General features: G+C 35.4%; 2 protein-coding genes and 1 long non-coding RNA gene across 4 annotated transcripts in view; 1 reads left to right on the forward strand and 2 right to left on the reverse strand.

Annotated features, from left to right (window-relative positions):
• The window catches only part of LOC106095845 (uncharacterized), a 70753-nt gene that overhangs the window by 17195 nt on the left and 25603 nt on the right, over positions 1 to 27955 (forward strand). The window contains exon 2 of the mRNA XM_013263247.2: positions 19365 to 19806. Coding sequence (XP_013118701.2) covers positions 19664 to 19806 — 143 coding nt within the window. The 5' untranslated portion in view covers positions 19365 to 19663. The remainder of the gene's footprint in view (positions 1 to 19364; positions 19807 to 27955) is intronic.
• Positions 489 to 9606, reverse strand: LOC106095846 (uncharacterized). Its single transcript, XM_013263249.2, has 2 exons — positions 9505 to 9606; positions 489 to 1751 (listed from the first exon to the last, which is right to left on the reverse strand). Exons 1-2 carry the CDS (start codon positions 9511 to 9513, stop codon positions 489 to 491), a joined length of 1272 nt encoding a protein of 423 aa, XP_013118703.2. The 5' UTR covers positions 9514 to 9606.
• On the reverse strand, positions 16814 to 18433 carry LOC106095847 (uncharacterized). 2 transcript variants are annotated; one of them, XR_009398478.1, is made up of 5 exons: positions 18261 to 18433; positions 18066 to 18178; positions 17190 to 17371; positions 16990 to 17113; positions 16814 to 16910 (listed from the first exon to the last, which is right to left on the reverse strand). It is a non-coding gene; the product is annotated as an uncharacterized LOC106095847 (long non-coding RNA). The 2 variants fall into 2 exon arrangements; XR_009398479.1 differs by having other exon boundaries at positions 17190 to 17380.

Below are 27955 nucleotides of genomic sequence, written 5' to 3' on the forward strand. Positions count from 1 at the left end.
TACGTTAAAATTTTGACTCTAAAGTACACTTGTGACCAGTTATCGCGCATTGTATATATGCGGCGTTAGAATATGCAATAAAAGACTTTATTGTATTGTACTTTAATGTGTTTTGCATTATATAAAGTGTACCTCTTTATACGTCTTGCTATGGTATAGTATGGTTGTTGGCAATTATTGGACACATACAACTTTTATATATGCACTAAGAAGAACATCAATTTTTTTTCTGTATATACGACTCGAAAAGATATGAAGCAAACACCGTTTTCAGAATTTGCTTTTGCGTAAATCAGAACGTGGGCCCACATGAGAATGCAAAAAGGAGACATAAGTTTTGATAGGTTTATAGTTTTAATCTCCTACTCCAATGTAAGGCAAATATTTTTATAATTTATATTATCATAACATATGAACAAATTCAGTAGAACGTTTCCCAAATGGATGTACTGCATACAATCAAAAAGGCACATATAACTAGAATACGACTAAAATTGAGATAATCCGCGAGATCTTGAGGCGTTTGGTTTCTTGAATAATGTATTGTATGAACTGATGCGAAAGGCAGGAATATTTTGGAAACCGGCTGTATTAAAAGTGGTTGCAGGCCCGCGGCTTACGCCATTTAAACCAGCTCGCAAATTTGGTGCTACATACGGACGTTGGCTTGTCGACGGGAAAGGCAACTGAGCTTGTGTATTTTGCCCTTGAGGAGAATTAGTTGGGGAAATAGTTTGCGCAGCTGTAGATGCGGTGGGTTGTTGTGCCGACACTGCATTTGATTGCTGTAAAGGGGGTGAAGATGCAGGTTGCTGTTGCGGCTGAAGTGGAGGCACCAACGAATTTACTGGAAAGACAGGTGAAATTCCAGAAGTTTGGGAGGGCTGAAGTGTTTGGGCTACTTGCGGTCTTCGGGTTATAGAAGGGGCAAGATACGGATTTATGTCAGTATTTGTGTTGTTTTTAGGAATATTAAATTTTCTTCCAAATGGTGTCTCAATGGTTTCACTTTTAATTGGTTGCTGATGAACGCAGGGCTTTGCGCTATCATATCCCTTGCCAACTTCAGGACTTAATTGTATATAATTCTCAAAAAATTTATGTATCGAGTGCTGGGGCGTGGAGTAATTAAGATTTATAAGGGATTCGCGCATTTTTATTTTGCTCACGTTTAAATTTGGTAATAATTCAGCATCTCCAACAATTTTTTCCACGCTCTCCGGGACGACTGCTTCCTCGTCTGCTTCTTCGGGTGAAGACTCAAAAATGGGTTTTTCGGGTTGCTTTGGCTGTGGCGATTCTTCCGGTTTCATCTTTTCGTCCTCTGATGCATATTTTTTGTCCTTTCCTGTGTTATGTTTTTTATTTACATATTCAAAAAGGTCATCAACATCTGGCACATCGGGGATTACGCAATACGAATTAAAATTGTCCTTGAACAATTTACCCCAATCTTCGCCTCTATGAAGCTCCGGCTTTATTTTAAGCGTTGCCGTATTTTTATCTTCCCCTATATTTTTTATAACGGTTATAGTTTTAACTTGAGTTCCTTCTTTAGAATTGATATTTGTTGCAGAATAGGTCAGACTTAAGTCCCTCTTCTCTTGATTTGGTGCTTTTCTTCTGAGTCTAGTACCGAAGCTTTGGAATTCGTTGCGTATATCCTCATTAATATCAGCCATTGTATATTCTTCAAATGTGGCTGCAGATACCATTAACACACATAATAAGCCTAATATGGAATGGTGCTGCTGTAAAATATAAAATTATATATGTACATACACTTTAGAGCGATATTTGTGTTTTAAGTTATCTGAAATGGAACAAAAATAAGCCGAATAGCGAAAACATGCCTCATCTAATTACCATTAAATTTATATTAAGTGGCACTTAATCGAACTAAATTATATATACAGAGAAACTTATTTGAAAAACTCCCGAGCGGTGAGTTAGGCGGGATGGAGATGGAGATCGAGTGGGGGCGCTTCTGGAGGGGGACGTTTGCAAGTTTGTTTCTCGGGCCTTCGCCCGGAAAATATCAAAAGAGTGAGACAGTCAGTTGTGCGTTCTCCACGCCGCACTATGGAAGGAAATATGAAATGATATCCACAAATGTTTTCCGATAATGATGAAATTTGAAATATATGCAGTAGACATATTGTATTTTCATATTTTCGCATTAAGACATCCTATAGTGGCACAGGGTGCAATACAGTGTGTCAAAAATAGACCTTTTTGCATCGTTTACATTTGCTGTGTTTTATTTTAGTACTGGATAGACAAGCCGTGGAGGGCAAAAATAAAACGCAAACAAAATTTCCAGTGCAAGTCTGTTTGTTTGCCATGAAAGTGGTAACGCCACTTGCCATTCTGTCAAAACAATACGAGGAAAAAAGTGGAAATATTTGTAAAATTTATAAATAAAATTTGCAAAACACGTGTGGGCATAGAAGCCAAATTAAATTTATTAGGATTTGTACATGTAATTTTATAAATAATTGTTTTTTATTTTATTTTGCCACTTACAATAGAGGATTTCTGCAGGTGGCGAATCCTAACGACAGATGTTCTACATAAGCCTTTGCCTTTAACAAACCAAACTGATTGATTCTTGGTCAGCATTGATACCATTCTGGAACGATATGCTAATAAGTTACTCCCCAACAATGGTTTGGAAATATTGGGACCGGCTACAGTCAGAATTAGCCCTTTTTGCTTTGCAATATCACACAAATAACGATCATCAATAGTTAATGAGCGGAGAGTCTCAGTGAGAGGTCGGCTCTTGCACAAATACTGAGTGCCTATAATGCTCGATATGTCAAGACGAGTTATTGGTGCTTTCAAATAACCAATGGCCTCCTGGTTACCGAGGCGATCGGTAACCAGGTTCAATTAAATTTTTAAATTGAACCAATGCAATTTTTGAAATTTTTAATTAATTTGTTCATTGATCCAATTAAAAAAATTACAGGCATTTCCGAAATTTCCAATTCATTTTGATTTATTTTTTCATTGAAAATATGCCAATGTTGTACTCGAAATTTTGCGAAACCTCTCAGCCATCGATTTCGATGCAACATCGTTCAAATATGTTAAGCTCTTAGAATACGAATTTGAGGTTCATGTTTGGATGCATGATCACTCCTTAGACACAAAAAAAACCCGCATTTTTCACCCCGGTTTTTCTAAAAAATTGCGGTTGTTGAGAACCACGCAGATTGTTGTGTTCTATCTTTTATCTGTATGATTCTGTTGAGAATCCAGATCCAGGAACTCTGCGACTAAGATGGGGTGCGTCCAGAGGGATCTGGATCTGAGACGAGTGAGTCTGGCTGGGCAGATGACCTGTGTCGTGTGGTCTCTGGTCATAATCGGGATATACACCCTGCACGTCGGCATCAATTCTTGTTCTGTAGAAGTTGAGGTGGCTGCATCTGCCGGATTGTAATAAAGTCTGAACTATTCTGGTTTATCGGGGGAGGTCAATTTCTTCAAATGCAATGGAAAGGGGTCGCTCAAGGACTACATTCACCCGGTAGCTATTTACCTTGTCTGCATGAATACTGTCTAGATTCGCTTGATCTAGAGGTTCTGTCTTGTAGCGCTGAACCTCACGCTCTAGATCATGTAGGCGGTGTGTTGATACAGGTCCTCAAAATATCCTTCCTATATTAGATTATTCTAAAATAAAAACAGGTAAAGGTGTGCTAAGTTCGGCCGGGCAGAGTCTTGGGATCCCACCACCATGGATTCAGCTAAAATATGGGAGCTATATCTAGTTATAGACCGAATTGGATCGTATTTGGCGCAGATGTTGAGAGTCATAACAGAACACTATGTCCAAAATTTCGGACAAAAATTGTGGCTTCCATGGGGTAAAGAAGTCAAATGGGAGCTATATCCATATCTAAACCCATATGGCTCATTTGCAATCCCCAACGACCTACATCAATATAAAGTATATGTACAAAATTTCAAGCGGCTAGCTACACGCGTTCGACCGCTATCGTGATTTCAACAGACGGACGGACATGGCTAGTTCGAACCAGAATTTCGAGACGATCAAGAATAAATATACTTTATGGGTCCTCGATCAATATTTCGAGGTGTTACAAGCAAAATGACTAGATTAGTATACCCCCATCCTATGGTGGTGGGTATAACAAAGACAACATTGCAGAAATGCAACGTAGAATGTTGTTACCTGAATTATAAAAGGAAGAGTTGCGAGGTGGGTTGAGGTCTAGCTACTGACATATACTAACAGTAATGATTATATTTTTATTACAGTCAATTTATAAATTACATGTAATGGGGAAGTAACTAGATAAAAACATTTATCTAGAATATGTTAAAAATACATTGATGCTGAAGAAGGTGTTATAGCATTTATATGCATGTTAAAGCTTAAGATGGGCGAACATTTTTCTATGTTGTTGAGCGGACGTGGTCTGACCAAACGACAAATTTAAAAAAGGTATAAAATGTTAAGGGATTTTTTTATTTTAATTTTTGCTCCTAAAAATGGTAACTAATTTTTTTAATTTTAAATGTTTAAAACGATAAGAAATCAACAGAATTTTACCAAATGAGACAAAAATGTAAGCTTCTAGGGGCCGTAGAAGACTAATCGGCATATAGAATCTATGTCAGCTTACAGACCGATTAAGAGTCATACCAATACACTCCGTGCAAAATCGCACTCAAATATGGGAACTATATCAGGTTAATCACCGATTCCGTGCAAAATTTCCCCGTATAGGACAACAACGGCGGCTTCAAGAAATCGGGAATTGGTATATATGGAGCTATATCCATATCTAAACCTATAAGGCCCAAATCTGATCCGCTAAGGCAATCCCCAACGACCTACATCAACAAGAAGTCTGTGAAAAAATTCAAGTTCAAGGTGGTGGGTATAAAAACATAAATAAATAAAACCATTAAGGAAAGGCAAAAGTCGGGCGGAATACATACCACTTTCAATATGTGAAACCCACGTTGAAATATAGTCAGACTTTGCATACCTATTGAAAAAGTGAATGGGACCTTGTAAGAGTTTTTTCGATAGGGCTTAAATGGTCGCTACTAAAGCCTGGACCGATTTTCATGAAATTTTGCACACGTATTAAGACATCAAATAAAACATTTCATGCAAAATTGCGTAAAGATCAGACCAAAACTGTGGTTTTTCAGTCTTAATAGCCATATTGGCTGAATAATATATATGATATACATATATATCTAAATGTGAAAAAAAAAATCTCATGCAAAATTTGGTTAAGATCGGACAAAAATTGTAGTTTCTAAAGCTTCAAAAGACATATCAGATAAAAGATATATATGACAGCTATATCTAAATCTGATCCGATTTTGATGAAATTCTGCACATGTATTGGGACGTCACAAAAAGCAATACATGCTAAATTTAGTGTAAATTTCATTAACATACAATGCCCAAAATAATTAAAATTTTCGTTTTTTTAAGTTACTAGGAACCCTCCATTTTACTTAAATTCCCTTTTCATAAAAATGCGGTTAGACTTTTTCAAAAACAAACGGTTATAATAGAGCTGTTAGGTCTAAAAGATTGTCCGATTCAATTCCACTAAGCAGATGCGGTGCCTACTAATACTTTATACTTTCTTTTATTTTGTTTCGTATCCAAAGCCTGCTTTGGTTGGTTGGTTTATGTATTGGAAAAAGAGGACTCATTTTATTTAAATAGTTTAGCTTTGAATTTGCTTTGGGATAGAAAACTACTTTTAATTTACTAGATTGTGTGCGGTATAAATGGCTGACCCCGAAGGCCTGTATAAATTAATAGTAGTCCTTCAGGGGACGGAATTTCAAATGAAGGAGCAGCAGGTCTAGCTCAGTAAGAAAATGCAACTATTGAAATTGCAGCAACTACGACGGTACAAAGTTACCACCATTTAGGAGTAGCCACGTTTATGGCTTATATAGATTGAGTCTATATTCCAAATATCTCGAATTCCGCGGGATGAGTAATGAGAGCGATGGCTGGAGAATATTCGTTCAATTTTAGCAACGAGCAATTTGAATCTTGATCAATTAGCCCTAGAAGGCGACAAAATTGTAGAAATAGCCGCATTTATTATGCGATTTCGGATAATGCCTATGTTAGGCCCCTCTACATATGTGCCCTAGTTGATTCCGATCGGTTTATAATTGGATACAGGTGCCATACCGATCTCCCGATTTTGTCCTTGGGCTCAAAAAAGCAGGGTTTATTACCCAATTTCGCTGAAATTTGGCACAGTGAGCTCTGTTGGGCCCTTCGACATCTGCGTTCAATATGGTCCCCACCGGTCTATATTTGGGTATTGCTGCCGCATACAGCGATCTCCCGATATAAGGTCTTAAGCCCATAAAAGGCGCATTTAGTATCCGATTTCCCTGAAATTTAGCATAGTTACCTAAGTTAGGCTTTCGACATTCGTGCCATATTCCACAAATCAGAACTTCATATTCGGCTGCAGATCGTGCCAAATGTGTTTTTTGAACTATTTGCTTAAACACAAAAACAACGAAAAAAAGTGCGTGCATTAAAATAAAATTTTTTGAAAAAAAAATTCCGAAATAAGAACGAGGGATTTCTACGTATGAAAAGCCCATGTTCTCTTTACTATATAGTTCGAATTTGCGAGAGTCTACGTACATACGTTTGCACATGTATTGGGACGTCACAAAAAGCAATACATGCTAAATTTAGTGTAAATTTCATTAACATACAATGCCCAAAATAATTAAAATTTTCGTTTTTTTAAGTTACTAGGAACCCTCCATTTTACTTAAATTCCCTTTTCATAAAAATGCGGTTAGACTTTTTCAAAAACAAACGGTTATAATAGAGCTGTTAGGTCTAAAAGATTGTCCGATTCAATTCCACTAAGCAGATGCGGTGCCTACTAATACTTTATACTTTCTTTTATTTTGTTTCGTATCCAAAGCCTGCTTTGGTTGGTTGGTTTATGTATTGGAAAAAGAGGACTCATTTTATTTAAATAGTTTAGCTTTGAATTTGCTTTGGGATAGAAAACTACTTTTAATTTACTAGATTGTGTGCGGTATAAATGGCTGACCCCGAAGGCCTGTATAAATTAATAGTAGTCCTTCAGGGGACGGAATTTCAAATGAAGGAGCAGCAGGTCTAGCTCAGTAAGAAAATGCAACTATTGAAATTGCAGCAACTACGACGGTACAAAGTTACCACCATTTAGGAGTAGCCACGTTTATGGCTTATATAGATTGAGTCTATATTCCAAATATCTCGAATTCCGCGGGATGAGTAATGAGAGCGATGGCTGGAGAATATTCGTTCAATTTTAGCAACGAGCAATTTGAATCTTGATCAATTAGCCCTAGAAGGCGACAAAATTGTAGAAATAGCCGCATTTATTATGCGATTTCGGATAATGCCTATGTTAGGCCCCTCTACATATGTGCCCTAGTTGATTCCGATCGGTTTATAATTGGATACAGGTGCCATACCGATCTCCCGATTTTGTCCTTGGGCTCAAAAAAGCAGGGTTTATTACCCAATTTCGCTGAAATTTGGCACAGTGAGCTCTGTTGGGCCCTTCAACATCTGCGTTCAATATGGTCCCCACCGGTCTATATTTGGGTATTGCTGCCGCATACAGCGATCTCCCGATATAAGGTCTTAAGCCCATAAAAGGCGCATTTAGTATCCGATTTCCCTGAAATTTAGCATAGTTACCTAAGTTAGGCTTTCGACATTCGTGCCATATTCCACAAATCAGAACTTCATATTCGAATATTAGGGCTGCAGATCGTGCCAAATGTGTTTTTTGAACTATTTGCTTAAACACAAAAATAACGAAAAAAAGTGCGTGCATTAAAATAAAATTTTTTGAAAAAAAAATTCCGAAATAAGAACGAGGGATTTCTACGTATGAAAAGCCCATGTTCTCTTTACTATATAGTTCGAATTTGCGAGAGTCTACGTACATACGTTTGCACATGTATTGGGACGTCACAAAAAGCAATACATGCTAAATTTAGTGTAAATTTCATTAACATACAATGCCCAAAATAATTAAAATTTTCGTTTTTTTAAGTTACTAGGAACCCTCCATTTTACTTAAATTCCCTTTTCATAAAAATGCGGTTAGACTTTTTCAAAAACAAACGGTTATAATAGAGCTGTTAGGTCTAAAAGATTGTCCGATTCAATTCCACTAAGCAGATGCGGTGCCTACTAATACTTTATACTTTCTTTTATTTTGTTTCGTATCCAAAGCCTGCTTTGGTTGGTTGGTTTATGTATTGGAAAAAGAGGACTCATTTTATTTAAATAGTTTAGCTTTGAATTTGCTTTGGGATAGAAAACTACTTTTAATTTACTAGATTGTGTGCGGTATAAATGGCTGACCCCGAAGGCCTGTATAAATTAATAGTAGTCCTTCAGGGGACGGAATTTCAAATGAAGGAGCAGCAGGTCTAGCTCAGTAAGAAAATGCAACTATTGAAATTGCAGCAACTACGACGGTACAAAGTTACCACCATTTAGGAGTAGCCACGTTTATGGCTTATATAGATTGAGTCTATATTCCAAATATCTCGAATTCCGCGGGATGAGTAATGAGAGCGATGGCTGGAGAATATTCGTTCAATTTTAGCAACGAGCAATTTGAATCTTGATCAATTAGCCCTAGAAGGCGACAAAATTGTAGAAATAGCCGCATTTATTATGCGATTTCGGATAATGCCTATGTTAGGCCCCTTTACATATGTGCCCTAGTTGATTCCGATCGGTTTATAATTGGATACAGGTGCCATACCGATCTCCCGATTTTGTCCTTGGGCTCAAAAAAGCAGGGTTTATTACCCAATTTCGCTGAAATTTGGCACAGTGAGCTCTGTTGGGCCCTTCGACATCTGCGTTCAATATGGTCCCCACCGGTCTATATTTGGGTATTGCTGCCGCATACAGCGATCTCCCGATATAAGGTCTTAAGCCCATAAAAGGCGCATTTAGTATCCGATTTCCCTGAAATTTAGCATAGTTACCTAAGTTAGGCTTTCGACATTCGTGCCATATTCCACAAATCAGAACTTCATATTCGAATATTAGGGCTGCAGATCGTGCCAAATGTGTTTTTTGAACTATTTGCTTAAACACAAAAACAACGAAAAAAAAGTGCGTGCATTAAAATAAAATTTTTTGAAAAAAAAATTCCGAAATAAGAACGAGGGATTTCTACGTATGAAAAGCCCATGTTCTCTTTACTATATAGTTCGAATTTGCGAGAGTCTACGTACATACGTTTGCACTTGTATGTCAAATATATGAATTGTTTTGATTACGAGTATTGATTGTATTTGAAAACAGTTCTATGCTTTCCATGTTTGATATTTTAGCGGCAACAATAACATATACAACAAGAACACAAACTTTTTAATGTAACCACAAGCCACATAGGCTTCTCAATTGTACAGATTTTTTTTACTCACAACACTCATTGGAGATATTTTATGCAGTGAAAGTAAAATGTGTCGGACTATGATAAAATGGTTGTATACAGTTTCGCGTTTTCTTGTGAACTTTGGAAGTAAATGTTGTGCCGTGCCTTATATATTTGGAATCAGAAATTGGACACTAGTACACTAGTTCATGATATTGTCACTAAAAAATAAAGGAAAACAGGCCTGACAGGTAAACATGCAATACAATAACATACATACTTATATTGGTATGAATCTCAAATACATATGTATATAAGGTAAGACTTGTTTTCGTTTCACTGAATAAAGATATATGTGCTGAAATTTGATTGTCTTACTGATGGAAATTAATGGTAAGAGAAAATATTGATCCTCGTTAGTTGTTACCGCAATGCAACGCAACGCAACGAGTAGGCCAAACGTGTTTTCCTCCTGGTAGTCATTGTCTTGCACTGACGCTTCCTTCGATTTGGCAGTGTCGACTATTATGTAGGTCCGCTTGTGTGGTTTTATGTGCTGCGTCAAAGTACTATAATGAGGAAATTGCATTATTGATAGAAAAATCAAGCAAAGTGAATAAAGTGGTTGTAAATATTACCATGTGAAGCATTCATTATCAATTAATGCAGAAAACACTCAATGCAATCTAAAAATAGTTGGGATAAATGTTATGAGGTAAGCATACATACATTAGCGTTAATAATGTTCGAAAATTGTGGCTATGTTTAAAGGCTTTAAATGACGACAATTGGATGCGATAATTAATTTACATACATCTGGATCCTATCTGGATTTATTTTATTTTGGTTTATTCAAATTTGCATGATAGAGATTCTATCTCTTTCGACATGGATATGCGGAAGAGTTTGACATATGTATTTTGTGGCGAATGTAGGGGAGATTTATCTGAGGTTAGGTAAGAGTGGCAGTCCCTTACAGACTCATTTTGACAATTTAAACCATTGTGATACTGTAATTGAGGTTACAACAACCAAAAATATTTTCCTTTTTTCCATTGCTATTTTTGAATAATCTGAACCATTTATTTTGTGTTTGGAGAAGGCTATTTTGTGCAAAATAGTTTTACAACTTGCTTGTACACTCTGTGCTTCTTTATCATACGAATTTTTTAGTTCGGTGAAAATCCGATTGTTAACAAAAACTTTAATTGTATGTATTTTCTTAAAAAAAAAAAAAAAAAAACACTTAAAGTTGACAACCTTTTCTTATCTTTAATTTTCTTTGAAAAACAAATTTTATTTTTTCCCTTTTTGCATAATTATTCCTTTTCTTAAATACATGCCGTGTTTTATTTTAGTACTGTAGCGGAATTCTCTAAACTGTTTTAAGAAAACTCGTTTAGTTAAAAAGGGATAGCAGAAAAGTTAACGAATTGTGTATTTAGTAGGCAATTTTAACGATAATCAACATTAGTGAAATCAGCTGTTTTCGTTAACGAATAGAAAATCGTCAACTTAGCAACGGCCAATTATTTTGTGCCTACTTTAATGACCAGAAATAAAATCATTATTTGCAGTGGCTAAATATTTTTTCTTTTGTTTTTTCTTTAAACATTTTAGATACAGGTGTAAAATCCATTAATAGGCGTGCTTCTCGCAATATGATAAAAATATCCGCAAAAGTTTTATACGAAAAAATTTGTAATGATAACACTTTTCGTAGAGAATTGTCTACATTTTATTTAAATTTTTGATGTTTCTAAGTTATGAAAAAAAAAAAATATTTATTATTTTCGTCGTTTCCTCTTTGTGCTTCTCGTGTTTTGGGGTAGAGTTGTTAAAGATAAAAAGGTTATGATTTCTGTTAACGAGGAATTAGAGAATAGCATAATCGTAAGCGCAAACGATTTGTCGACAAATTTTACTAAACAATTTTTGTATCATAGAGGAGTTTTCGCAATAAATACGATACGATAGCCATCACACCTAACATGGTTGTAAAGTCTTCTAACGTGTCTTATAGTGGTGTTGCGATCTCTGGCTTTCCTTTTCCATTTGCAAAGAAAATCTCCGATCATTGAGCTCGTCTCGAAAGAGCAACAAACAAAAAAAGATTTTGGGTTTAATTTATAAAATTGCAGTCTGAATACACAAGCCGTGAAGGACAAAAATAAAATGCAAAGAAATGTATCCGGTGCAAGTCGTATTGTTTAACATCAGTTGGTAAGTTCAGGACAAAGTTCATTACAATTAATTTAAAATACGTTTGACCTAAAATTACATTTAACCTTTTGAGAGGCCATCGTAGTGTTGAGGTTAGCTATGATGTTGAACGCCTGGGTTCGAATCCTGACGAAATCATCAGAAAAGATTTCCAGCAGTGGTTATCCCCAGCTATGCTGGCGACATTAGCGAGGTACTATGCCATGTAAAAAAAGTCTCCGCATAGAGGTGTCCCGTTTGGACTCGCTGTTAGGAACTTGAATCGGACAGCACTTATTGATATGTGAGAAGTTTGCCCTTGTTCCTTATTGGAATGTTAATGGGCAAATTTACACACTGTAGTTCTACTTCCAGAATAAACCCATCGATGTTGAAGGGCCAAATACTGAAACAATGAGTCTCGCTGATCCAAAAATCAGGAAGAAAGCGTAAGTTCTAATATAAATTTTAATTGGTTCGAATGTTAAGGGATCTCTTCCAAATTTCGTAAATTCTGGGTGGAATGAAATGCGGTTAATGCCTTCAATCGAAAAACAGGGCCTTCAATCGAAAAACAATTGCAAACAAAAATGGTCAGATATAGACCACTGTAGCGGCGAAATGGGTTATAAAACAGCATTTCTGGGCTCAAACATAAATTGGAAGATCGCTTTATCTAAACTCCTCATGGTTGTTCATTGAAATCGGGGCAAAATATGACTTCTATAAACTCAAGATTTCTTTTGGGAAATCGGTATAAAGGGAGCATATCAAGATATAGGCCATCTAGTTTGTATAGTATACATTGTATACTTTGTAGACTTGAAAATGTATAATTTGATGTGTTGCAAATGAAATGGCAAAATTGTCATGTCTTCTGTGGTGAGTATAAAACATTCGTTTTTTTTTATTTTATTTATTTTAAATTTGCTTTGCAGCAATAAGTAAATTTGCTTAAAATATAACAATTCACATCTTTTCATAAATTGGATTCTTAACGTATGAAAATATTTTCCAAAAATGTTTATTTTAATTAGGTTCTAAACCGCAATTCCAGTATATGCAATCGTTTGAGCCTCGATACTTCGATATATGCAATAGCCTGTTGCATGTTTGCAAATTTGGCAACTTTTGTTGGATTTGGCTCATCTTGAACCCATACAGTCGACTGGGTCCAATTCTTTTTAATCTGTTTATAAATGATTTACCTTATATTATTAAAAATTCTTCAATCTAAATGTATGCTGATGACGTCAAAATTTTCCAATCGCTCTGTGTTCCTTCTGAGCAGGATTTGTTACAACTCGATATTGATAACTTTAGTTTGTGGTGTAATGAAAATTAAATAGAACTAACAACTTATATATTTCTCTTGTCCGAAGTACACTTGAATATGGATCCGTTATTTGGGATCCGATTTACACTATTCACAGAAATAAAATTGAGTCAGTACAGAAACAATTTCTACTATTTTGCCTACGTAATCGTGGTTGGAATTATCAAACACTTTTTTATGCTTTTAGATTAAATGTTTTACACGGTAATTTGAAGTCCGACTTTTTGTTGAGCAGGCTAAATAATAACGTTCCTTTAAGACCAACGAGAAATTTTCAGCTGCTTAATATTCAATATCATCATAGCGATTTTGCAAGTAATGATCCTTTTCATCGTATTTGTTTAGATTTTAATAAATATTATCATCTTTTTGATCTTACTGAAGATAGATACTCATTAAAAGGAAAAATTATACTATATGTAAATAACTAGGATTTAATATGAATGAAAAGTTTTTGTGATAGCTGCTGCGTCATGGCATAGATATCATATCCAAAATGTTCGTGTATCGAAGAGTTAAAAAATTAATTGGAAATTTCATAATTTTCAATGCAATATGAATATGCAATTTTTTTAAATAAAAATATTTTCAATCACCCTTTTCAAAAACTGTGATTGATATTATCATTTTCGTGATTGAAACAGTTTCAATTAAAAAATTTTACGATTCAATTATTTTCGTGATTGAAACCGATTTTTATTTTTTTCTATGTAGTTCAAAAGTAGTCAACTTTGATACCCTGTATTAAATATGTTGACCACCAACAATATTTTCCTGAAAGCTGATATCCGCTCTGCAAATCTCTAAAACATTTTGTACTGCTTATATCATCGGATAAAACTTCCACTCTTTTCGCCGCCTGTAACGCCAATTTCAATCGGATTGCGTGTTTAATTTCGAAAAATCTACTTTTAATTGAAATTAAATGACAAAAATATATATTTTTTTCGTTGGTAATTCCATATGTTACGATTGGGAACATGCATTTATAAGAAAATATAGGAAAGCAAGTAAAAAAATATTAAGTTCGGCCGGGTCGAACACCTCGAATAAATATAAAAGGGTGATTTTTCAGCTATTATCGTTTCGGCAACACTGGTTTAAACAGCTCACGCATATTTCGTGTTTTATTACACTGTCAAACATCTTCAGTTTGGTCTATAACCAACCATGAATCGTCTTACATACGAACAACGCTTGCAAATTATTGAATTTTATCATCAAAATGCGCGCTCTGTTAAGAATGATTGTGTTATCGAAAAATTGGGTTCGGCGCCGAAGCTAATATTTGGCTCAATGGGTACGTAAATAAGCAGAATTCTCGATTTTGAAATGAGGATCAATCAGAAGCATTGCAAGAGCTACTCATGCATCCAGAAAAAGTCACAGTTTGGTGAGGTTTATGGGCTGGTGGCATCATTGGACCGTACTTCTTCAAAGACGATGCAAAACGTCACGTAACTGTGAATAGTGAGCACTACAGTGAGATGATATCTTTTTTTGCCCTAAATGCAAGAGCTTGACTTGCATGACATGTGGTTTCAACAAGCAAACAGGAGGTCAGCAAAACTTTTGGTAACAACACAGGACTATGATCTCACTTATGCAAAATCGGTGCGGCAAGTGATAGCATGTGAAGGACTTGTGGAGAAGATGATGAGACGTTGAAGCATTTCCTTTGTCATTGCCCGCTTTTCGCGGCTAGGAGACACTGGCACTTCGGTGGGGACACAATACCAGACATAAACCAACTAAGGGGATGGTATGGAAAATAATTAAGGATTTTGTAAGCAGCACGGAATTCCTGATTCCAATTTACAGGCATTACAAGCCGATTACTAGCTTTGTGGCATGGGCGGATTTATATCCGCACCCACTTCAACCTAACCTAAGCCATTAATCTGGCGATCGATTTACCGATCTGGGATGTATTCAACAGCGAAATCGGACAATAAATGCTCCTATTAGAGGCCCTAGACCTTAAATCGGGAGATCGGCCTATATGACAGCTATATCCAAACCAGGACTTGTCTAGGCCAAATTGAACAAGGATGGCGATTTCGGAAAAATCGGATTATAAATGTGGCTTTAATGGGCCTTAGACCTTAAATCGGCAGATCGGTCTATATGGGGGCTATATCAAGATATAGTCCGATATAGCCCATCTTCGAACTTAACCTACTATGGACAAAAAAAGAATCTGTGCAAAGTTTCAGCTCAATATCTTATTTTAGAGACTGTAGCGTGATTCCAACAGACAGACGGACATGGCTAGATGTTCTTATATTTTTACGACGTTCAAGATATATACTTTATAGGGTCTAAAATGGTAATTTCGACGTGTTGCAAACTGAATGATAAAAGGAATATACCATCATCCTTCGGTGGTGAGTATAAAAATTTGCTGAGTTTAGCATAAATAGGCAAGGAAATATTCTGTCCAATTTTTGCGCGGACGTATAATTAGGGAGACTTGTTTTTCGTATATAACGTTAAAAAGCGTATAATTTGGTTTTTGGGGTTCTTAAGATTCTTAGAGCTCAGTTAACCCAATAATTTAATTGGATATCCCTTTCGTGCTCTTCATCTTGGGATAAGGCAACTAACATTTTTATCGAACCTGGTAGATATTAAGCCACAATCCTTGTACAGTTTGGCATCTTCCAATACTTTTGAATGCCAGAGTTAAACGGCCCTAGGGGCATGTTTTGGATCATTCTCCTTCATAAAAACAAATGAACCTGCCATGTAGTGATCCGCAAATGCTTTCATAGCCTTTTCCTTTGTGCAAATGGTGATCTATTCTTTGAGTAGTGAAGGCTACATAGTAATTTTTGGGGTGATTTGTTATGGTGTGATGTGCCTAAACGTTAGAATACACAAAGAATGGATCACCATTTGCATAAAAGTGGAATAGAAAGAAAGCGTTTTAGCGAAAGCGTCATTAAAAAACAACAAATAAATTCTGCCTGAATTTTTTACAAAAATATCAACAAAAAAACTTATTTCAGGAAATGATGCTTTCCAAATTGTCATATTTGGTAATTTTGTTTGTTCACTTGGCCCCGTTTTAGGATATCAGAATCGTATTCTACACTCGAATACCTTTTATTAAGGTCCCATATTCCAATGGTCAGTAAATAAGTCCTGTTTGGGGGGTGTTTTAGGGATGGGGTGGACCCCCAGAAACTTAGTCCGACATTTGGATATCAGATTCGTATTCTACTCGCAAATACCTTTCATTTGAGTCCCATATTGCCATGGTCGGTAAATATGTCCGATTTATGGGTGTTTTGGGGTTTGGGGTGGTCCCCTAAACACTTCGTCCGACATTTGGATATCAGATACGTTTTCTAATCTTAAATACCTTTCATTTGAGTCACATATTGTCGCGATTGGGGTATATTGTATATATACTTGGTTGGTTATGGGGGTGAGGCGGCCCCCCTAGTTAACCCATCCGAAATTTTGACACCAAATTTTGGTTTTTAGGTCACTATAAGAGAGCACACAAAATTTCGCTTAAATCGCAGCACCTATCTCCGACATCTGGCGTTTTTAAAAATTGAGATATGGGGGAGAGTCCGCACCCCCCATACCGGGATTTGGTGGAAAGAGTATTCTCAAAAAGCGGGATACTTGAAACCTTTCGTATGTATGAATGACTTTTAAACGCAAACTAATATTTTTTTATTTCTTAAATAACTATTTCACCCAAAAACTGTTCATTTAATATGTAAAAGGTTAAATAATGAAATGAAAATACGAAATGCGTTCTATTATTTTCATATTTGTATTTGATTTTATATATTTGCAGAAATTCTGACATGAAAAGTTTATGCTACAATTTAATTTGATGATATCGTTTAAGTTATTTATTGGTAACCGTGATTTTTCGTTAGTCCATATTTTATTAACTGCGGAAAGGACATGAAACAAAAATATTATCTCAATTAATTTCGGTCACTTTCTCACTGAAATTGATCGTCTACTTACTTTGATTTTTTGTTACAAGTGCTAAAAAAAATCCCCGGACAACTAAAAGTTAATGTCAGTCTAGATTTATGTGTTTAGTGTCTGGTCAACATCAACGAAACATTTCACATTTTATAGGTCCTTTCTACAGGTGCAAACCCGAAACATATTCGACAATTTTTAGTAAAGAGTCGAAAGGAACGTTTTTCTTCATAAAATACCTTGTTATTTGGACCCAACGTATATAAACATATTTTTTCATATTGATCCAGTCGTCGATTTTGTCATCTGTTACATATTTTTTTTTCACTTAAAAAAATGTTTGCTTGAAATGTCATCATCATCATCACCAAAAAATCTATTTAGGACAAGGCGTATTTATAAGGTAGCCGCATCAACCCAGCTGAAAGAACTTGATATGTCAATTAATTGTTGAATTCGCCTTACAAAAATATAAACCTAAAAATCAAAATTTTTTAAATTGATTTTTGTGTTTTCTGCTTTTACGGTTCTGAAACTTAGGCACGCGTCTAACAACCTCAATCGCTGTAAGCTTCACTCAGTGAACTGGGGTCCATTGTGTCGTCCCTAAAAGATTCAAAAACCGTAAAAGAACATAGATAAAATTTATGTCAGTATTGTACTGACATTAGAATGAAGAACGAGCCTACGCATGATAAAAGGCGGGCTGAAGAATTTCTTTTATCTGCCATTTTAAGTTGTGGTAGTCAAGAATGGCGGAAGGACTATGTACCTGATGATAATTTAGACATAGAACACCTTGTTCGTCTAGCCATAATCCTGCAAATAACCACGCTATTTCGGGGTAGTAACACAATAGGTGCTTAACCGTCTATACCTCCTCCATATCCCAACAAATCAAACGTAAGTCCGTCATTTGTCCAGAGCGACGTCAAAGTCCTGACATTGCAATGAGAACGATAGCTTCACACCATCTAGGAGAGATCCCCAGTGAACACAATAAGTTATCCCCCGTTATCTTTCGGGGAATACATCAAGCCCATTGGCCAATCTTGGCGCATGGCCACACACCATAATGACATCGTCATCCTCGTAGCCAAGAAACTTTAACTGACCTGATTGGGCTCGAGTCACAATCTTCCTATTTGAGCCTTTTGATAGTACTACGCGTATTTTCTACAGCATTCAACATCATCTCCACTTGGTAGCGATATACCTCTACAATAACCTAGTGAAAACAATTTAAACCGGTCATCTTGGTGGTTTTGTGGGTTAAGCTAATGGGAATTTTGTACATTTTCATTTCTTACTTGACATTTGTTTTTTCTTACTTGACACTTAAAAATAAATAAAATTCTTGCTCTGATTCGGTCGTATCAAATTTGCCCAAAATTTGAAAAGTCACGGCGAATAGAATTTAATTCGCCTCGCTTAGAAATTTTGACATATCAAGTTCCCAAAAAAAAGACTTTGTTGTAGCAATTCCCCGATGCGGCCACCTTATTAAATACGCCTTGATTTAGAATTTTAAACTTGCTTGTTTGCTCCATGTAATTAAATTTCGATTTCGGTTTCTATATACAAAATGTAGATAGTTAATAATAAACGATTTCAAACCTACCATAATTCATGTTTGAAAAAAAAAAAATATGAAATTGAAAAATTTCTTAAACTGAAAAATTTTGATGTTTCGGATGTTAAAATAAACGGATATTACTACGAAATTAAATATAAAGGGTGCGATTTATATTTGTACTTGGAAGTGAAAATCACAATTATTATTATCTGGCACTGATATTCTTTTGAAGATATAACTTGCACTGAATAGGTTCCTCAATACTGCAATGAGTTCGTCGACTGACGATTTAACTTATTTTGTTGCTACGATATCGCCTTATGCTTTGCAGATAATTGAATTGAATATGACTTTGAGAAAATTTTACGACATTTTTGAAAGGTTCTTTGAAAATCTTTTTAAAATTTATTAAGAGTTAAAAAATCGAAACTATACAGTTCTCTGGGGGTATTTGGATTAAAGCGGGAGGTTTTCTAAAAAAAACCTGAAGTTTATGAGAAATGCGGGATTTGGCGGGATCAAAGCAAGAGGGATTGACGTTAAAAGGCAGGATAATCCCGACAAAAGCGGGACAGAGGGTCACTTCATACATTAACTATAATTGTAATACTAATAACATGAAATGATGGTGCGATGAGGCAAAATAAATGCATAAATACATTTAGGGCGAAGATAATTCGAATGTTTATTTCAGCAACAATGTAACGCCCATTGCAATGGTATTGCCCACAATGCCAGAAATGCTCTGGTGCTCTTTAAAATAAAACTATGAATTATATTTGCATAATTCGTTGCATGTATATGTTTAATGCTTTTTCGTTTACTCTTTTCATTTCAGATTAAATTTGTAGTAGCAGCAAAACAAAACTCCAAGTTCTGGGTATATTTTAATTTAACAAAAACTCTCCCTCATACACAAAAATCACACACACCCACATAGCTCGGCACAGTTTCTTTTGATATGAAACTGGGCTGGGAGAGAAAGAGATAGAGAGAGAGAGAGAAAGAGCCATTTATTTACCGCGATATAGTCAATGATTAAATGAGCTTTAAAGAGAAGCATATTAACTATATTGTTTGTAATAATTTTTGAAATAAAATCGATTGATAAACACATTTAGACTGAAATCAGCAAGCATGAATGTAATAATTCGTTTGCAGAATTTGCCGTGGTCGGCAAATGCATTGGACATACGAAAATTCTTCAAAGGTCTATCGATTCCTGATGGCGGTGTTCACATTGTCGGTGGAGAAATGGGTGATGCTTTTATTGCATTCAGGTATAATATTTTTTTAAAATCAATTACAAGTAGGCGATAGATAAACTTTATGCTTAAGTCATTTGAATGATATTCTACCGGCCTCGTATTCATTGAATTTGAACCAAAGATGAGATTTTGCCTTATAGTTATTAAAACTTATTTGAAATATACTGGATCTCTAAAGGTAAGTGTTATAACTACATGTATACTCAATATATTTTGACTAGTTTCCCATACAGGCAGCGAAAAATGTGTCCGATATAGGGTTCAGCATTTGCGATCTTTTCGCCACACTTCTTGGTACTTCTTATGTTATGGCAATATGATATTTTTTTTTAATTCATACAATTGGATATTGTCCAGCTGCAGACTGTAGGGTTCTCTTTAGCGCAAAACATGTGAATATTTTTAAATTTTTAATATTAGCATCTATGAACGCTCGCAGCTAACAATTTTTACCGAGCCAGAAAATTCGGCAAAATCTGACTAGATATATTTTTCCAAAGTTTTCTGATGTTTTTTTTTTAGCAAAACTACCAAAATAAATATAATATTTCGGGTGTGAGATTCTTTCTCATATTTTTCTTCTTTCCACTGATTAATTGCGACTGAAAGATTAATGTTGTTGAAATATAAACCTAAAACAAAATTATTTTAATAACTGTTTGTTTTTCCATGCATTATATTGTTGTAAAAATAAAATCAGAAAATTTATGCGTACATCCGTACGCATGTTTATTCCTGCTATTTTAATAACAACTGAGATAGAGAATTTAAGTAACTTGCCATATTCGCTATATATATCAGATATAGGTGGACTGATTTTAGTAAATATTGGTTTATATCCCGACAGTAACCCAAACACAAAAATCAGATGTTTAAAGTTGGAGGCAAGTACTTGGGGCGGTGTGGGCTGATCGGCATATAGACCGATCTGCACAATATGGTAAAGGAGACCGCTTATTTCATAGCTCTACATTTTGTTGTATTTTTTATCGAAAATTTGCAATTATCTACACAATTTATTGAATGAACTCGTTTTTTCGTTTTGTTTTTTATTTTTGCAGTTGTTAGATAGTGAAAAAATTATTCTCAGGACAGTTTCCAGATTAAAATGTTTAATTTCTTACGCTCTTTCTAATGTTATGATCAGCGCTTCGGCTTCGGAGTCGGGCAATTTTCCCGGAGTCGAGCAAAATTCCCTCGACTTCGACTCCGGACAAAATAAATAGATGTATGCATATTTATAAGAATATGAATTTTGAAAACTTTTATAAATTAAAAAATGCGAACCAAAAGTGAAAGTTTTGAAATAATTAGTTTTTTGTACCTTGAAACGCCATTTATCGCTTTCAACATTTGCTGATTTAACGTGCACTGGTTTGTATCACCTTTAAAAAAACAACATTAGGATTTTTGTGCTTAGGAGCATATTAAGCGATCAGCTTCATATCTGCGTCAGGGGTAAACATAATGCAGATGTCAGATGTGCAGCTAATTAATTGAAAAAAATAAGATATCTTATATGCATGTGTTTGTTTGTTTCTGTGTTCCATATATATGTCTATGTGCGATTTTGTAGCGAGGAAAATTATCACCGGAAATTCAATTTTTGTCTCCGTGATCAAGTGCTATTTTCTTCTTGGACGAAGTATTTATATTTTCCATTATTCAAGCAGATTGATATGATTATCCGACACTCCGTAGTAGAAATGGAGAGATTTGGTTTGTATGTAAAAAGCGTATTTTAATTTGGATCCGAACGAATAAGCTTTCATATATTGTATGGGAAAAATGCTATAATACATTTTCCATTATAGCAAATAACGCAAGATATATGGTATCAGCGGTAAGTATGTCTGTGGTCACATTGTGCAAAACCTTCATTAGAAAAAGTACTTGGGTCGACACATATCTTTTAACATATTTGTTAGACAAGGTCCTAAAGATCGTTAGCATGATTAAAGCTTGCCTTGGATATCAAGGCATTTGTCCAAACGGTGAAAATCTGTTATTTGAGCGGTACGAAATGTTCTAGACATTTATAGAGGAGGGCATAGTGCTTCAGGGCCTAGCGTCATTTCGCCCAAAACGACAAATGTCATATCGCCCAAACGAAGCCAATGTTAGTTATTTTTGTACACTTTTGGGCGATATGACCGTCTTTTGGGCACAATGACATTTTTTGAAAATGATTTTGGAACTCTAGTGAAAAAAGATATGACATTTTACCCAACCAAACAAAAAACTATGAATGTCATAAGGCCTAATGCCATAAAACACAAATTAACAAATGACATTACACGCAATATAATTTGGGTGATATGGCACATTTTTTATTTTCCCCCTATTTGGAACGCAAAAGGCATTTTTGTTTAAAAAATGTTTGACTTCTTTTTACTTTTGGACTTATAAGGGAAGAGAAATTCTTCAGGAGAAGGCTAGTTAATTTTCACCTCTTTGGAAAGCAAAAGTCATTATTGTTTAGAAAAAAATTTAACCAATGCGTTCGGCCGTATCTAAAGTTGTATCCTCTCTCATAGGTCCAACAGTTAAAAAAGTCAAAATTTTTCAAAGTCAAATGCCGTTTGCATTCCAAAGATGTGGGAAGTAATTGGCCTTCGGTCGGCCTCTCTCATATGTAAGTCCAACAGTAAACTAGAGTCAAAAATTTTCTACATGCCTTTTGCATTCTAAATAGTGAATTCAGTGGATATTTTTTGGATGTTACGATATTTTCTGAATTTAGGAACAAACTTTGTATTTAAGAAAATGTCATAAAGCCGAAAAAAATGTCACAATATCCAAAACTTTGATTTTGTGACATTCATTTGGGCTTTCTGTCATACCAAACAATCGTTTTAGGGCTTTGTCACATCGTTTGGGCGATATGACATTTGTCGTTTTGAGGGAAAATGTTTTGGTTGAAATGACGCTACGCCGTCTTTCAGGAATTTCCTTGGTACAGGGTGTCAAAGTTGACCGCCTTCTGGAGACTATAATTTGTAGTCTATTGAGCTGATTTACATTTACATTGTTATTCTGAAGAAAATGCTTATCAATATTAAAAAAAAAAGTTTGGTTGACTATGCCATCGGGTACAGTTAAGGAGATATGAATAGTGTAATTTTAAAATTTCAAAATTTGCCTTTATTTTTATCAGTGATTTCTTAATAACTCCATCAATTTTTAATCTACATACCCACACAAGTTGTGCCAGTGTACACATGTATGCACAAAATAAAAAAAAAAACAAGTAAAAGCGCGCTAAGTTCCGCCGGACCGAATCTTATATACCTTCCACTATGGATAGCATTTGTCTTGTTCTTTGAATGACTTTTTCGAATGAATATAAGCTATATCAAGTTATTGGTCGATATAGACCGCACTTGTGATGGCTGTTGGAAGTCATAGAAAAACACCATCTCCAAAATTTCAGGCAAATCGAGTAATATAATTTATGGGGTCTTAGACACATATTTCGAGGAGTTACAAACGAAATGACGAAATTAGTATACCCCCTTCATATGATGGAGGGTATAAAAATCATATCAATATGTTTAGATGTATCTGCACCTATTTTCATAAGGTGCAGATACAAAGAAAAGATTTAAATATGAAATTGGTTTATTTCAATATCAACCACCCCGTTATCTTAAGACCAATACGGATTTTTTTTACAAAATTTAAAAAATGTTCCAAACATTTTATAGGCACCAGAGTAAAAAAAGTTGATATGGTCAGATCCAATTATATCTGCCACCAGATTAAATTGGATACGTTAAAAGGTTATGAATGATTGGTACTAATTATATCAAATTAGATCTATTGGTTGCCCAAAAAGTAATTGCGGATTTTTCATATAGTCGGCGTTGACTTTTTGGGCAACCCAATTAATTTGATATAATTTTATCTCAATTTTGTCCCAGATACAATCTGATCCAATTTGATTTAATTATATCAAATTAGACACAATTTTGTATAAATGAATATTTAACTAAGAATGCATTGCGATCGGCTTTTATGCACCGAAACTGGTAAAAAAGATGTATGTGCCAGAGAACAGTTTTAATGCGGGTGGTGGTGTTTTTATTTTCTTTGTTCGGCTCGCGCTGCTTGTCTCGTTCGTTTTACTACTCTCGGGGGTTTCTCTGTCATTCTCTCTACTCTTACCCTTAAAAACAAATTTTGATAATTTTGGTGCCGCGGGGGATTGAACACATGATCTCATGTTTGGTAGTCTTGCGCGCATTCTTTAGCCTACCGACATCATATTCTTTATGATAAAGTAACTCAATAAGATCTGCTGAGACACCTATTACTGAGTGTCTCAACTAATTAAAAAAAAAAATAAAAACCACTCAACATTTTTTTCTGAATATGAAATTCATATTTTTTATGGCAAATTTTCTAAAATAAGTTTACTGAAAACAAAAATATTTTTTTTTTTGACCGAAGGGGGGACTCGAACCTGGGTTTGCAAATCGAAAATGGCATGGGGAGTTTTATGCGCTACGTGGCAGTACCTCAACTACCTCAACTTACGAATTTGTTGAAAGTCCACAAAATTTCAATAATTTTGTCTGTCAAGTCTCTTGTAGAGACGTTCTTAAATAATGTCTTCAATGCTAAAATTCGTGGAGAATTTAAAGTTTCACATACAAATTTAGTAGTTGGTTTTTTTTCTAAGAGTTATTTCTTTCTGTGTACCCACCACCATTGGACAGATTAAGGTATTGGGAAAGAGAATGGTCAAAGAATTTTGGGCCCAAGTGTTTGGGTAGCCGCCCTACATCCTTTATATATATAATTTTTTGATATCGGACTCTCCTTACCCCAAAAGAAACACCAAAAATTAGAAGTGGGCCAATCGGGATAATTTGGAACTCAAATGAAATGTATTTGGAAGTAGAGTACGAATTTGATATTAAAAATTGGGTGCAAAAATATAGGGAGCCGTTCCCACCCTAAATCCCCCTTTTAAACCCATATTGGTCAAAAATGGCAGAAACTCAAATAGAAATGATTGTGAGCAGAATACAACTATGGTATTAAAATTTGTGTCAAATTATCTGGGGCCGCCATTCTGTAAAAACCCCTTAAAAACGGCCATACAAAATGGGAGTCAAAGTCCAAAGGTATTTGAAAGTAGAGCATGCATCTGATATCTATTTTCGGGATGAAGTGTCTGGGTGGCCGCCGCACCTCCAAGAGATCCCACAAGACGGACATATATATATCGATCTTGGCAATATGGGGCTCATAAGAAAGGTATTTGGAAGTAGAACACGGATTTGGTATCCAATTCTGGTGTCAAGAGTCTGGGAGCTCGCCCATATTGTCATGTTGGGTATGTATGTCCTGTTTGGGGGTGTGGCGGACACTTATGCATCTGGCTCCAGAAGCGGATACCCAATTCGTGGTCTTCTTCAAAATACGTTTCCTTTAAAACTCATAATACCATGGTTTTTATTTTTTTAAATTTTATTTTTTTTTTCTTTAGTTGTGTGAATTCCGCGAACTAGTTTTAGGTGCTAAGCTTTAATTTACGAAACAAATATAGCAATAAAACATGTTAATGAGTTGTAACCACTTGTTTTTCTCTCCTCTTATGTTTTAAATTACGGAAAAAAGACAATTCATAAGTAAATACCACGTTTCTTATCTTATCTCTCTATTATTTTTTCCAAGTAAATTTGCCGAAAAAATCACCATAACGATCATCCGTAAATAAAATGGGATTTAATTTCTATTTTAAGCTCACCATTAAAAACTCAACAGGTCTACGAATAACCAGGTTCAGCCTTTAACAAAAGTAACCATCTTTTCTTATTGTTTTCGTTCAATATTTTTCTTAGTAACTGTTGTCCCTATTATTTTTTCCACCACTGTGGAAAATAATATTTCTTGGACACAAATTTATAATCGTGGTCTACTCTCAAATACCTTCCATTTGAACCCCATGTACTCATGATTAGCTAATATTACGATTTGGGGACTGGTTTAGAGGGTTGGGGCGGCCCCTCATTTTTAATGTCATATTCGAAGTCTACTCCCAACTACCTTTCATTTGAGTCCCATATTGGCATGATCGTCCAAAGTGAAATGAATAAAAAAATAATAAGTTTTCAAAATATGAAAACAATGCTTAAGGTTAGGTTAGGTTGACTTTTTTCAACCTAACCTAACCTTAAGCATTGTGTGCGGATATTAATCCGCCCCATGCCACTATGGACATACACATAAGTGCATAATAATACTAAAAAGGAACCACGAAAAAAATCTAAGTCAGGAATTCCGTGCTACTAACAAAATCGCTAGTTTTTATACCCACCACCGAAGGATGGGGGTATATTCATTTTGTCATACCGTTTGCAACACATCGAAATATCCATTTCCGATTCTATAAAGTATATATATTCTCGATCAGCGTTGCCATGTCCGTCCGTCTGTCTGTTGAAATCCCGCTACACTCTTTAAAAATAGAGATATTGAGCTGAAATTATGCACAGTTTTTTTTAGCCGATCCGCCTATTAAGGGTCTTTGTCTCGTAAAAGCCACATTTATTATCTGATTTTGCTGAAATTTGGAACGGTGAGTTGTGTTAGGCCCATCGACATCCTTCTTCAATTTGGCTCAGATAGGTCTAGATTTGGATATAGCTGCCATATAGACCGATCCGCCGATTTAGGGTCTTAGGCCCATAAAAGCCACATTTATTATCCATATTTTGCCAAAATTTGGGACAGTGAGTTGTGTTAGGCCCCTGACACCCTTCTTCAATTTGGCCCAGATCGGTCCAGATTTGAATATAGCTGCCATATAGACTGATCTCTCGATTTAAGGTTTTGGGCCCATAAAAGGCGCACTTATTGTCCGATGTCGCCGAAATTTGGGACAGTGAGTTGTGTTAGAGCCTTCGACATCGTTATTTAATTTGGCCCAGATCGGTCTTGATTTGAATATAGCGCCATATCGACGGATCTCTCGATTTAAGGTTTTGGTCCCATAAAAAGCGCATTTATTGTCCGATGTCGCCGAAATTTGGGACAGTGAGTTGTGTTAGGCTCTTCGACATTTTTATTTTTAGATATAGCTTAAGTAGCTATATTTTGACCAATATTTTGTTATACACAATTGAACAATGACTTGTACCTATTAGTATTTGGTTCAAATCGGAACATATTTGGATATAGCTGCTATAGGGCATAAGGTATGCATTTTTCACCGGATTTGGACGAAAGGTGGTTTACATATATACCCGAGGTTGTGGGTATCCAAAGTTCGGTCCGGCCGAACTTAACGCCTTTTACTTGTTTTTTTTTTGTATTTTTATTTATACATTATAGAACTTACAATTCATTTTTATAAACGCCTCAGCGCCGTTAGACATAAAGGCGGTATGTTGGCAAATAATAAAAAAAAAAATCAATTATTTTCATACAATCTTTGATCAGAAGAAAATTAAATTATTTTAAATGTTGAAGATCTAATTAGAAGTAAATTAATTTACAACAGTTTTTCAGTTTATGCTTTAATGTAATTTTTTAGCAATCTTTTAAGAATTGAAATTTGATTAGGTAATTTATTGAAGTCATGACTGCCATAATATTCTACTCTCTGCTTTGTGGTCTCTGTGCGACACAATGCTACCTACCCTTAGCTGTTGATTATTGCGGGTGTTGAATAAAACTTTGTTTTGATTGATTAATTGTATGATGTCCTATGGGGTGAGTGAGTGCATTTATAGATGCATAAAAAAATTGTAACTTATAAATTCCACGTATTGGCAGTATAATTGGGAAAAACATTTTCGTATAATAAAACGGTGCGACAAAGTGTTGGTAAGTTAACAACCGTCTTCAGAGCTTTATTCAAGCCACTGCAACGATTTCAATATGCCAAGTGCTGGAGATATTTTCCACTTTAGCTGATTTATGTGATGATTCCAGTTATGGTTTGACTGCAAATATATATTGTTTTCCATACCACGGGCCTAAGTTGGTTCTTGTCTGGTATTGTGTCCCCACCTAAATACCGATGTCTGTTAGCCGGACAATGGCATAGGAAATGCTCATCATCTTCCCCACATACTTACATTTGCCGCACCGATTTTGCATAGGTGAGCTCGTAGTCCTATGTGTCCTGTTATGATACCGAATGCAA

The sequence above is a fragment of the Stomoxys calcitrans genome, chromosome 1 (genome assembly GCF_963082655.1).
Source record: "Stomoxys calcitrans chromosome 1, idStoCalc2.1, whole genome shotgun sequence".
NCBI lineage: Eukaryota > Metazoa > Arthropoda > Insecta > Diptera > Muscidae > Stomoxys > Stomoxys calcitrans.